Source organism: Tenrec ecaudatus, chromosome 2 (genome assembly GCF_050624435.1).
Source record: "Tenrec ecaudatus isolate mTenEca1 chromosome 2, mTenEca1.hap1, whole genome shotgun sequence".
Lineage (NCBI taxonomy): Eukaryota > Metazoa > Chordata > Mammalia > Afrosoricida > Tenrecidae > Tenrec > Tenrec ecaudatus.
Genome location: NC_134531.1, coordinates 230,668,564 through 230,683,001, shown reverse-complemented (window position 1 = coordinate 230,683,001; position 14,438 = coordinate 230,668,564). Strand labels below are relative to the sequence as shown.

At 38.0% G+C, this 14,438-nt stretch overlaps 1 protein-coding gene across 2 annotated transcripts in view; it reads right to left on the bottom strand.

The window, feature by feature from the left end:
* Positions 1–490: 490 nt before the first annotated feature.
* Positions 491–14,438, bottom strand: part of ADAMTS5 (ADAM metallopeptidase with thrombospondin type 1 motif 5) — a 75,672-nt gene continuing 61,724 nt past the window's right edge. For both annotated transcript variants that reach the window (XM_075542393.1, XM_075542394.1), the window contains exons 8-9: positions 11,736–11,911; positions 491–7,390 (exon numbers count right to left, since the gene is read on the bottom strand). In XM_075542393.1, the coding sequence (XP_075398508.1) occupies positions 6,823–7,390; positions 11,736–11,911 (744 nt within the window). In that variant the 3' untranslated portion in view covers positions 491–6,822. The remainder of the gene's footprint in view (positions 7,391–11,735; positions 11,912–14,438) is intronic.

Genomic DNA, 14,438 nt, shown 5'->3' with positions numbered 1-14,438 from the left:
ACCAAACAGAAATTGTTTTTTAAAAGGAATAATATCCTTAAGAATGTTAATGCCATAAATTTGTTAGCAAATTAAAATGATTTTAATAATAAATGCTTCCTGACTTTTCATACTTCTGTTGTTATCTGGCCTCTTTAACTTTATATTTGGGATGAGCCTATGGAATGAAATACCGTAGGTATATGATGTTTCGTTCTATCGCTTCAATGGACCCATCTTTTGTACAATCCATAATATACACTTTTAGCACCAGAATTTATGTATGAAACAGAGACTGAAGGGGGCTGAGAACAATAGTACTTGAAGTAACATAACGTATTAATTGTTGGTGGTGAAGTGAATGAGGGATGATGGAACCTGAAGGTGTTGTCAGACCTGGTTCTCTGTCACCACTGTTAGGCAGAAAATGGAAACAAAAACTAAAGAAGAGACAACAGTGTCAAGACTCTAGAACATACTGGATGCGGTAACTATTTTAGCCTAGCTTACAATTTGTATTTATTATGCCCACTGAAACCACAAAACCGATGTTTAATTTTACAGTTTAAAGTCACACATAGGGAAATGCTTTACAAAACAGGACATTGTTCTCAATTAAAAAATGATTACAATCTAGTTCCTAAACTGCTCAGTTGATGTTGTTTACCTGAATAACAGAGCTGCTGTGGAATGCAGGCTACAGGAGACAGTAATCTTTGAAACAGCTAGTGCAGGTTTGAAATATGAAGACGCTAAAGAGACAATTTAAACAAGGCCCGTCTTAGTTTGCAAAGACTTTTTGTCCGTCAACTACATCGTGTTTGCTGAAAAAAAGATTTCCATCTCTCCTGAAAAATGGAGGGTAGTAAGCAGATCACATTTTATTGCTTATAGACAGTCAAAAAACCACCAATATTTCACTCTACCCTCCAAATGCTTCTCAAGATTTTAAAATATCAGGCCCATCTCGTTGGTTTTATTACCTGATGATACTCAAAGTCTCCTGCAGCAACCAAACACTTATTCGTGGTGCTGCGTAAGTCAAACGGAACGCTTCCGCATTCCTCATCTATCGGTGACGCACATTTGCAAAGCATGTGCTCCATTTATCTGAGTAATACATGTTAGTCTGTTAGCAGTATTTGTCAATTCCTAAGTGCAACAAGATAAAACAACCACGTTGGTGACATGCCTGAGTGGGTAATACAAAAATATTATCCTTAGAGTATACATTTGTTAAGGAAAAGGTGTAGCCTCACAAATTCACATAGAGTATGATCTTCTAAATATACTCTCAGCATAGGGAGAGAAATTCCCTATATGCTGTGCATGTTTATAAAACAAAACAAAACGGCTGCACTATAGTTGTTAAGTGTTTACTGCACACTAAGGTTCTCCAGTCCTCAGACTCGAGTACATGGCAACTCACAACAACAACATAGACTTACAACATTGTGAAGCTCAAAAAAAAAAAAGATAACATAAAGCTGAGCTAAATAGATACAAAAATGTGAAGGAATTGCTGATGAAATTTGACTCATTTAAAAGTCAACTTTTCCAGCCTGAGGCTCCTCAAGTTCTGCTGGTGTCCTCTTAAATGTGCCCACATGTACCTATAAGCGATTGCACTCACTGTTGGCCCCTGCTGATCAAAATGACCACTGGTTATGTTGATTATCTTAAATGTTGAATATTAAATTGCGCCCAGTGTTGGCAGAAAGTTTTTGAGTTCTTTCTTGAAAATTGTAAGGACATGACAAAAAACATTAGCAATTCAAAATTCCCACATTTGATAATAGATCACTGAAGATGTTAGCACCTTATAAAACTTATATTTTGGTTGAGCACAAAAAATAAAAACCAAGTTCTGCTTTATTTACAAATCACAGTTTTCCTCACAGTGTTAGACTTTGGGTCACTCTGATGTGGCAGTGCCTTAAAGGATGATGGCCATTACTTTTAAAAAAATTTAATTTGATGCATGGGAGGCCAGCTGGGCAGTTGACGGGGCGTGAGATAAGAAACATATAACAAAGATACTGCTAAAGTGCTACTAGGTTAGTAGGATGCAGCTGACAGAGCTGACTATGGCGTTACGTCTCAGTCCTATTCTCCTTTAAAAGCAACATCCTCTCATAACCCTTGATCTTTTCAATAAAACCTGCAGAGCACCAAAAAGGCATTTGCTAGACTGAATAGGTTGCTCATCTGCACACTGTCTGCATTCTCAGTTCTGGGCCGATGAATGCATGGTTCTGTAGCACAGTGTGTTGCCATGCGTCATTGAGTAGAGCACACATATGCTTATAGAGTGACAGGTTTCATGATGCTAAAACTTCGTGGGCCACTGCTGTGTTTCATACTACCAGAGCTTTTAGGTAGATTCTTTGCTTTAGTTGACTACTTAGCTAAATTGGACTGCCTCTTTGACAACCTTAAAGGTCACGTTGGCAGATAGAGAGAAAAATAGGGAAAACATACTAGTTTCTTTTCTGTGTGTCTAAGAGCTACATTACCTTGACCTTAGTTTTATTATGAAGATCATCTTGAGATGGCCTCGTCTGTGCTTATTTCCTGTCATTTTTATGTTTGAAACTTAAGAAGTGCAAAAACATTTTTATGGCCTGACATTGAATTCTAAATGGGTTAGAAATAGCCACCAATCATACCAATGAGATTTTACATCCATCCATAGAATATTAGCTAAATTCTGACAATGTTATGTTCAATCATAGTCTAATTCCTGGACTTTGACATGTGCCAGCTGTCCACATCTAAAGAATCACAATGGCCTTGTGAGCAAGAATGTGGTCCATGAGGAAACCGAACTAGAGACTGTCCCAGTCAATCGTGCTTGGGCTTCACAGTTACCTTATGGCCGTGCCTGTCCATTATAGTCAGAAGTCAGCGGACCTCATCAGAAATTCCTCTGCCTGGGTCAAGTGTTATCATCCCCACTGGAAGATTCGTCAGTAGATGTAAAACGCTACCAACCAACACTTCACATCTATCCAAACCGGTTTGACTACGTTTAGCATCTGAACCATATTAATCCAAATTGTTGGAGATCCTTGCTAGAGTTCTGCGCACACTGGAGACTAAGTGACATTATTTCTAAAGCAGGAAGTAAAAATTGGTTCTTTCATTATTTGATATCATTCAGGTTAAAAGAGCACAACTTTCATAAAAATGTTTCTTGTTCAAGTTTTCAGTGGAGGGGGTTGATTCCTAACTGTATCCTTGCTTCATCAAAAAGCTTCAAGGCTATCTCTGTACCCAAGTTTAAAACTTGACCTTGACCCTTATTTGCTGGAATAAATGCTTGTTTGTTTTTCCTTATTTGTGACGTAGAAAAGTGAGTGTTAACTGGAAACCAAAGGTCCATTAACATAATAAAAATAATGGCCACCACAGCTGGTCATAAAGATTTCATTTAAAACTTCCTTTGATAGGAAAATATTTTTATCTTAATGAGGATACTTATGGAATATATACACATACACCTGTTTCACGCAGAGAGCTTCTGTTAAAAAAAATACAAAAGCAACCAGTGCTGTAGATTATGTAAACTCACAAAGTGTACTTTATACATAAACATGAAGCATAAATTATAAGGTAGGACAATAGCAAAACACATTAAATATAGAAGAATTTGCACATATTTTTGTTAAATAAGAATAAATAATTGTATCACACAAATTCACATACCAGTTGCAAAAACAATAAATTACTTTTTTTATTCAGTGCTGCAACTTAAAAAAATTGTTTGTGATTAATCCCTTCATTCTTAGTTTAATGGGATAAAACTGTTTCCACAGAAGGCAATGGAAGTTGAATTTACTGAGCAAACTACTTTGACTTTTTCTATTCTATAAAAACAAAACAAAACAACATGTTGTTTTACTCTGGGTTCTCTTTTTACTCAATGAAACTTACTCCAGAGTGTTTATTTTTGTAAATGGGATTAGACTTTTACCAACCTGAGAATTTTTACAAAATATGTTGAAGAAGTAGCCCTAGATATCCTGAATCCTAGATTTGTTCTTTCTTTCTTCCACTCTTTTTTTTTTAATCCAAAAAGAAACCAACCAAAAGCCAAGACAACTCATTGACATGGAGTCAATTCCAATGCATACTAAAACAATAGGGCAGAGTAGAGCTGCCCCTGGGGGGTTCTGAGACTGTAAATCTTGACAGCAGAAAGCCCCCTCTTTCTCTTGTGCAGTTCCTGGGGCTTCAACTGCTGACTTTGCAGTTAGCAGCCCAACACTTAACCCAATCTGCCACCAGGACTCCCAAGCCTATGAGAAGACATAGTCCAAAGTCAAACTGAGTTGGGTTGGATTGAATTACACCAATTTTCCCTTTGCTTAACAGTCTTATATCTCCTGAATACTCTACATTTCAAAGAATTTGAGTTCTCATTCTGTGTAATTTTTTCTTAGGTTTAGCACACATTCCTCGTTCAATCTATCGAAAATTTAAAAAAGAATATATACCCGAGTATAAGCCGACACAAATATCCACCGAGGCACCTCGGCTTATACTAGAGCATATATATATATATATATATATATATATATATATATATATATATATATATATATATATATATATATATATATATGATGAAAACTCATTAAGAGCACGGAATAGTGGTTTATTCTAAGTTCTCTATAGTTTTCAGTAATAAGTATAAAATCATTATTTTATGGGAAAAATATTGGTGAATCATAGAAATTTGTGAAACGAGGATAGAGAAGTATGAAGTGTATAATGGATTTACTCTTCAATGATCCCTTTAATGTAATTGTATATTTCTCACATTAGAAGGACATGATTAGGATTATTTTAAAAATAGGGAAAATTAAATGTTAACGTCTCTATTGATTCCCTTTGTACAAGGCCTGGGACTATTTGTTTGCGCATGCGCGTGTGCGTACGTGTGTTTCATGACGGGTTTGGCTGTTTTTGCACCCTGCCTTTGGTGCGTGGTGACCTCACATTGAATGCAGGGCTGAGTTTTGAACAGGCCACATTTCTCTACCTAATAATTTATTGAGGAAAAGAGACCATGTTAAAGCAAATCAGTGAATGGAAATTATTAGTTTTACAAAGCACCTACTTGTATTACAAAATAATGTCTAAAGGAAATTCTTAAAACAATGAGAAACCAAGGATCCTGTTATACTAAAACATCTCAAAAAATCCAAACGATTAGAACTTAATGAAACTCAAGCAATACTTCCCTCAGAGTCCTGCATGAAAATCTGTGGGAGCAGGCAACTGTGCTAGGATGTTTATGACACTCTATAAAGGTGATTGGTTTTGTGGTGTTTCAAAAGGGCAACGAAATTCAAAATGAAATGGAATACCTTAGATTTTTCTGAAAAACAGGATGATCTAATGTAGTTTACAATTTAACCAGAATTGTTTCATGTGCATGATTATACAAATATGTCAATGTTTACTCGAACTTACAAATTAGCTAAACAGGCTATGAAATGAAAAGTAACGCACAATCTGGAAGAGCATCACATCCCATTACACAAATACTCCCTGGAACAATCACAGTCTTTCCAATTGGGGAGGAAAAAATTGCTTAGTAGGATATGTTTGATTTAAAAAATCTTTCAAAATTATTGCCAATGGTGTGGAAACAGTCTTATGAATATTAATAATAATCACTTATAGATATGGCCCATTGCCAAGTGCCTTTAATATACCTATTAAACTAAGTCAACAAAGAGTACAACGTATTGTTAAGTCTTACATAATTTTTGAATAAAACAAGCAAAAGCAACCACATTTTAAAGGCTTGCTGGTAAGAGGTATACCAGTGTTGAATATGATCAAGAATTTTTGCTGTGTATTTTTGCTGTGTGCATATTACACATTGTGAGAAAACAGATGGAGTCATAGGAAGAGAAAGGAGGTGTGAAAAGAGAAATTGAAAACACAGTGAAATATTTTGTTTTCTTACTTTAAAATTCTAACATAAGAAAAGCAGTTTGCATACTCTTGAATACTGAAAACATACACACCCCCTAACACACTGTCTCTACCCTAATGATGTGTTAATTTGGCTGTCTGCCTGAGAAATTGTAGGCCCTCAGTGGGTTTTAAATAAGTGGACCTGTGCATAGGTTTAAATGATTAGATCCACTCAGATCCTCCTTCTTTTATGAATTTCTCAGAAGATGCTTTGCTGTCAAAAATGATGTTTGACGAAAACAAGATCTCCTGCAGTCAGAAAGTACACTAACCCATATCAAAACAGCAGCATGTTCTTAATTTCCAGTAAAACATCCACAGCTCTTTCTGGAAACTGCAAGTAGTTGAAATAGCTGCAGACCTACTTTGGTCGATTACTCTTATAGAAATATATATCTATAGGTATTTTAATAGAACCAAGTGTTATAAAGTGACATAATGAGGAAGAATGTATTTACAAACAGTAAAAATAAGCTACCGTGTGTCAGGGATGCATATGATCATGATGTCTTTAAAAACATTCTGTAAGAGGTAGGTGACAAGAGGGAGGTTGTTCTGCCATCTTCAAATGTCCCCTGAGTCTACATTCATCTGTGTTTTGTTCATTCTTGCAGGCCCAGGGGAGTCAGTCCAGAACTCCCACGTCTTATTTTATGTCAAGGTCACCATTGTCATAGGAAGCAGTGCCCATCCTCCTTTTCAGCTGCAGAGAGCAGATTCTGCCCATGACCCTTCACTGTTGACAATGACACTGAAGCATGGCCTTCTTTAGGGAGACCTCTTGTTCATCACAACTGTATCTATGATGAATTCTCCACTTATCTTTGTGCACACACTGGTAACCACAGGCTAACATTTCTTTAGCAAACACTGTTTAAATGCAGAAGGCCTCTGAGAGAGAAGACATCCCTTGGCTAGCTTCTGGTGTCCGTCCCGGCACTGCACCGTCCTGGTGTGCCAGCCCGTGTCACAGGTCCTAGAACAAGCGAGCCAGGGCCCTGTCACCCACAGCAAAGGTGAGGGGTGTGACCCCACTTTATTGCTGCCATGGCTAATGACAGAGTTGACTTTTTGAGTCAACTTCTTGGGAACAAAAAAACTGTAACGGACATCTAATGCTTTAGTTGGGTCTGTGGCAAGAATTTGCACAATGAGAATTTCCTTTGTGGCCGCGTAGCCCATCCCGTGTAAGAAGTCGTCTCTGTGGCTCCAACCACTGTAGTTCATAACTGTTCCATTGATGTCAATGATTGTTTCCGAAGTGGAGATCATGTACTTTCCATTGATAAGGTACTCGCCATTTTTCTTTTTCAGGGCTAAGTAGGCAGTGAATCTAGTCTGGTCTTTGGCTTTGAATTGTCGAACTTTTATGTGGGTTGCCCCTTCAGGGATCCTAACGACATCTGTGTAACCCTTGCTGTATGCAGGGTGTCCCACAGAAGAGAGAAACAAAGAGAAAGAGAAGGGAAATAAGTTAGCACTTCTCAGATAAGTAAACAAAGAGCCTCTAAAGTCTTATCTGATCCTAATAGGAAGTATTCATGCACCCAAGCAATTAATTACAATTGACTTTACAATTACTTCTCTTAGGACAAAATAAAAGTACAGTAGGACTAGCTAGCATATTTTGCATGCATGTTTATTGAGCTCACACTGGGGATGGTGATAGCATCCTACCTTTATTTTTTTTAGTTTATGTTATCAGGATTTGAAGATTTATGCCACCACTACCATTCTTTTCAAATAAATACTATTGCCTTTACAAAGCACTTTATGTTCTTTACAAAGCCCTCTGTGTTCTTTCTGGCACAAAATTAGCTCTATGTAAACAGAAAGTTATCATGATCTCCCCTCAAATAATCTTATGTTAACTCTTTAAATGAATGGCTCTCAAACTCCACTGCACATGAGAATCGCCAGGGACTCTTCCAAAAATCCCTAAGCCCAGGCCTGATCCCAAACCAATCACCACATTTCAAGGCGTTAGAGAGGCAACAGTACTGTTTGAGTTCCCCAGATTGTTCCTAAGTGGATACTATTTAGGAGCCATTTATTTAATTCTATTTTTGCTGAGACAGCGTAGTGGCTCTATTTCCATTTCTACCAGAACATGGGATTTCCTGGTCAAGACACAAAAATACAGATAATGCTCTGTTACTTGATGGCAGATCCTTAAACAATGAGAACACCAATATATGACCCAATGATTCTCTACTCGGTATACCCCCTAAAGAAATAGGGGACCGAACATGAGCAGATATCTGTCTATAAGAGCACCATTTACATTAGCAAGAAGATAGAAACAAACTAAATGCCCATCAGTAGAGGAATAGATTTTAAAAAAGCTTTGGCATATACATTCAACGAATACTATGCATCCCTACAGAATAATGATGAAACAGTCAAAACACCTCATGACTTGGATGAATTTGGAATCTTCTATGCTGAGTGAAGTTAGTCAATTCCATAAAGATAAATAATGTATGAGGCCAATGTTACAAAAGAAAAAATGTCAAGAATAAAATGGTTTTCATTACAAAAGAAGCAGACTTTGATAGGTTTTGATAGAGAAGTCAGGGTGAGAGAGCAGGAAAAAGGAAGGAGGGGAAAACAATACATAACTAAAATTTATAAAATAAAATTGATAAGGATACATAGATAGTAACACATGTAGATAGATACGTAGAGAGGAACATATATTTTAAAAAATGTTTGTCACTGGAGAGTGTTAAGTTACTATTGTCAGGAAAGGGGAAACACATAAATCTGTCCTAGCTTATTAAACTTCCCTGAATCTCAGTGCCTATGATCCAAGTATTACGGCACATCATGTGACACAGTAAATACAATAGACTCTAATAGAATATTATCTATTCAGAAACATACCCAAAGGCATAAATATCTATAATACCCATTTTGTTGTCATAGTTAGCTGCCATTAAAAGGGCATGAAATCTTATGCATAGCTGAGTGAAAAATTGCCTGGGATACCGTATGACTGAGGAGAAGTACATCTTGCTCAAGTCTTTGAGTTTCTAAGTAATTTCATAAAATCTTTTATTTTGTAGGTAATTCCAATGTGCTTCACTTTCCTAATTATGTAAAAAGAAATACAGCTTTGATGAGTGTGGAATTTAATTATTTGATTTCAAATTCTTGCTCAATGCAAGAAGTTATGGGATAGCTGATTCTTTTGACTAAAAATCCAAGTGTGCTCCCCCAATTCCAGCATTTTCCTTGGAACAGAGAGGAGCGTATGTGATACACAGTGGTAATCAGATATAGAGCTGTGCACAGTGAGGAAGGCTAAGATCCAATGCTGAAAATGCTGCTTATTCTGTCCAACAGGAGTTACTTTTCGTTTTGTTAACCCCTTTTTGCTTTGGTGTTTTTTTCTTCTGTGCAATACATTATGGATTAGGATTTCTTAAAGATTCTATGAGTCTGCATTGACAAGATGCCAGTGAATATAAATTGACGTACACATGTATAATGGTTACAACCCAAACCAGGAGAGATGTTGAAGACCATGTGTGCCATAGAACATGGAGATTACTAAAGTACTGAACTTCACTCAGTAGCTGGTCACTACCAGTTTTGACCCCCAACTTGTGCTCCTTCACTACGTCACCAAGTGTGAAACCCTGACTTCTGTCAGTATAGTTTACAACCCTTTAATGAAAATCAACTCTGGCCAATGTTCAGACCTAAAATGATAAGAAGTCGAGTGTAAAGAAAATAAAGAAGAAAGGATAAGGGACTAAGTCAAGAGACCTCTCTTGCTGTCCTTGTTTCTGAAAGCCTGTTTCAAATTGATAAGAATTTGTGGTGATTATCAGCACTGCGACTAGTCGTCAAATAGAGTGTCACAAGGCACTGGTGAATTTGTGCCTTGATTTCCTAGTGCCTTTGTAAAAGGAATCTTGGTGACATAGTTACTCATCGGGCTACAGATTGCAAGGTCAGTAGTTCAAAACCATCTTCTGCTCCTCTGGAGAAAGACAGGGCTTTCTCCCAAGCGTTTTGGTCTTGGAAATTCCCAGGAGCAATTCAACAAAGTTTTATGTGATCACTATGAGACAGAATCAACTTGAGGGCAGTGATTTTTTTTAAAGAGGTGTTTCTCAGATGCAAATGTTTAAATATTCAGTTACTAACAGGAAGATTTGCTCTTCAAATCTACCCAGAGGCATCAGTAGAAGACCTGAAAAATATATTTTGGAAAGATAACACACACCGAACACCGTGAATCACCATCTACTCTGGCACACATGAAGCCCATGAGTTGTAAATGTTTCAGGGGCATTAGGAATTGCTTTCTTCTTTGGCTAAGAAAAGAAGATTCTCATCATAGTCTTTCTTTATTCTCTTGATGCCCTACTTGATATTCTTTCAATAATAGATATCAATCAGATGTTCCAGATTTACCATAAATTAATGCTACTTCCATGTAGCGATTTCAAAGCATCTCTCACCTATCTATCCGTCTAATGAAATGTGGTCACTTGCTATAAAACTGGAAGGTATCCTAATGGTATTTCAAATACCAGTAGGGTCACCCATGGTGGACATGATTTAGCACAACTTGCAGATGCACCGTCTGCAAGACGGTGCAAGCCCAGTGAGCTACTTCAGAAAACGAGACAAGGAAAAGCCTATGGGTCACAGCAGAAGCTTGTCCGTCTGACACTGTGCTTGGAGATGAGCCCCCGGGGTGGATGGTCCTCAAAATGGACAGTGGCCACAACAATGGACTTGAGAGCAGGCCCAAATCTGGAAGCGAGACTCTAGCATGTGCATGATGACTGACGGACTGCACCCAGCTACAGGGCCAGGGCTGGCAGAGGATGTCCAAGGCCTCCGAGCCGGGAAGGTGGCAGGCACAACTCAACCACCCCCATTACCCTCAACCCCCACGGACTCCTCAGTCGTAGCAACAGTGTGGCGGAGCATCAGGGCACACTGGAACATCCAAAAAGCAATGAATGACCAGGGGACAGTCTCATGATGACGCCTGAATCTTCCATACTGTCAATTCAAATAATGAGCTGGTCTTTGGAACCTAATCATAGTGATACATGAAGAATGGGTGTACTTCTTCTTAGAGTGGATATCAACAGGGATAGTTTGCTACAAAATGGGATTGTTGGCCACACCACTGCAATGAATTGACTTTTAACGATGAGAAGTTTCTTTCTGAAAAATAAAGCAAACTGGTTGGCATTTATGTTTGAGGAAGATCGGTGTTGCTTGCTTGTGTCAGGTTGGCTCTGGCTTAGAGTGACCCTGTGACAGAGGGAAGCACTGCCCAGTTTGGTGCCATTGCCACACTGTTGTTAGGCAGGAACCTGGAGGTTTTTGTTTTAAAAAATTTTGTTGTTGTTTGATGTGTGGCAAAACCCAAAACAAACAACAAAACCAGTCTCCCTTTCTCGCATTATGCTTTAGAAACCATCTGTCTGGAAGATATTATTAAGAAGGAAGGCCACCTGCTTTGTATTTTCAGTGTTGGCACTTCGAAAGACCGTGACCTCCATGACCACTGAGCTTATCTACTTTTAGAGGAGGCCTGCATTTCCACTCAGCGAGCGGAGCTTTAATCTCTCTTCTTCTTTTGTCATGTTTATAATGTGCAACCAGAGCCATGGCAGAGCTCCTCCCTCGGGTGGTGTACGATGCAATATGAGTCCCTGCTTTATCGGTCTTGCAAGAGTCGAATGCTGTGTCCAACTCCCGTAAGCTCACTTGTTGTTTTACATTACCTTTTCTTATTGAAGGTTCCAATAATCTTCGTGCAGCTGGAGTTGTCCCCTCCACAGACTCCACACTTGTCGTACTGCAGCTTGGAGCCAATGATGCCATCACAGCCGGTCCGCACGCACTTCCCTCGAACGCAGACAGAATTGCTGTACGGCCTACATTCGGTTCCATCAGTCACCTGCAGAGTGAGAACCACACTGTCAGTGGGAAGCACAGGGATGTAGGTACTTCATTCCTTTGATGAACAGGAACCAAGCCAAACTTGTTGCTGTTGAGTTGAATCCAACTCACAGGGACCTTGTGAATTAGAGGACAGAGCTCCTCCACTTGATTTCCTTGACTAATCTTGATGAAGGAGCCTGCTGGCAAAAATGGTTAAGGGCCTCTCTGCTAACCGAAAGATTGGCTCTGTAAGAGAAAGTGGCTTTGTCAGAGAATAATCTGGTGGTTTCTGCAAGACTGAAAAACAGAAGCAAACTAATGTGGACTCACAGCCACGCTATAGGACAGGATAGAACGGCTCCTGGAGTTTCTAAGACTGTAACCTTTTGTAGGAGTAGAAAGCCCATCTTTCTCCTATGGGAAGTTGGTGGTTTTGAACTGATGACCTTGCTGTTAGCAGCCCAACTGGTAACCATTAGGCCACTGGGCTCCTGTAAGATTACAGTTGGGGAAAACCCTAAGGGGTAGTTTCACGTTGTCATGTGGATTTGCTGTGAGTTGAAATGGACGCAAAGAATACCCATTGACCAGCATCACATCTTTATGGGAGATTTGGAGACTTTTCATTCATGGCATTGTCAAGTGAGTTGTCACAGCCAACTTTTAGGTCGAGTTCAGCACAAACTGTTTGCTATCCTCTGAGACCTTTTCATAAGCATGTATGTTCTTATTTGTGAATGTGAACTTTCTAGAATAGACGGTACATCAAAAAGTAAACGAAAATGAAATATGCTTGATTTGAGCTGAGTGCGTCATTGCATCACTATTTACAATAGTAAAAATGTAAAAATAGCCTAACTGTCCATTGATCAATGACCGGATAATTAAAATGCAGTATGTATGCACAATGAAATCAATGGACTATTTCTCAGCCACGGGAGTAAAGAAGCCCTGCTATATGCTACAAGGGAAATGAACCTGGAAAATTTGAAGGCAAATGAAATAAGACCATCACCAAATTACAGACATTGTGTAAACTCGTGTATAAGGATTTCTAAAATAGACACCAACTTCATTAGAAACCTTGGTGCTTCTGATGGTAAGTTCCCAGCTGCTAACTGAAAGGTTGGTGGATCAAACACACCAGATGTCCCGTTCACTTCTGTAGACATTACAGCCTTAGCGAGTCCATGGGGCAGCTCTCCTTGCTCCTATGAGGTCACTATGAGTTAGTGCAGACTCCATGGCAATGGGCTTGAGAGCTTCTGCTAAGGGTGATGGACAATTTTTTACAAATGGATCATGAATAACATGATAAGCATAATAATTGTCAGAAAATAAGATAACTTACAAAAAAAAGAGTACCCCCCACCCCACCCAAATCTATAGCTTCCAAAAATCTGTGGCGTCTTGGTAGGAGATGTACGATACATCTAGGTGAGCATTTTCTATCTTTCCTCCACCTGGGGTTATTCAAAATGTATTAGAGACTCAAAGGAATGGTACATTTTTGTATGCATACTTCATTCCCACGGTATAATCTTTTGTTTTTACTTTGAAGCAATCTTTTTTTTTTTTAAGTGCTTACCACTATCTCTGGTATAGTGAGAATATGTGTGAATTTGAGAAATGATATCCTTTTTGGGGAGCAAATTTGTTATTCTAGTGATAAATTTGAAAACCTAAACTGACTTTCAAAACCAGTGCATGGGTAGAAAGCATTACCTACTAAGTGATGAATTGCAAGATACCAAAGTAAGGTAGGTGTGGAAAAAGGAATCTAGGGCAGCCAGAGAAAATTAACTCCTGGAACAAAATGAATTTATTCTGAATAAAGGATTGAGGTGTGACCTGTGAACAAGAGTATATGTAACTATAAACACATATTCTTTGAATTGATACAGATACAAAACTCTCTTTTTACATTTGTGGCTGTGTGTAGGAACCCAAACAAAACATAATTCTACTCGTTAAAGCATTTACCTTCAGATAGTAGAAAAACACTTAGGTGGTGTTTTTGTTCTTATCCTTTTTTAATATATTAAAAATAAAAATGTGTACATTTATAATAAAAAGGTGAATATATATTCATTGGACATTAACTTATTTGTCAATAACATGTCATATAAATACATAAAAGCATGTCTCAGTAGTTATTTTAAATATAGTACCTATTTTCAAAGTAGATGATCATTATTTTAAAATTGTTATGTAAGACTGCTTTTAAGAAATAAAGCTGGTGCAATTTGAAAATGATCTTCTGAGAAGAATAAGGGATATTTAAGCTCATACACATACTGTCAAGAGACAATGTAGCATGCACGGTAGACTTCTTTAGAAGTCTGATCCAGGGAGGATCTTGACATCTACCCTCATGAATTAAAAATGAAATATTATATGAATGATAGGAAAAAGTAAGGAAGCTTACTTGCTATTTTATAATTAAAAATAAATTTATAAATATGTCATCTGTCTCCATTTCTTGCAAATAGAAACTATAACTGCTTTCATGGTTACTTTGAAGATTATATGCATCTTTTTTG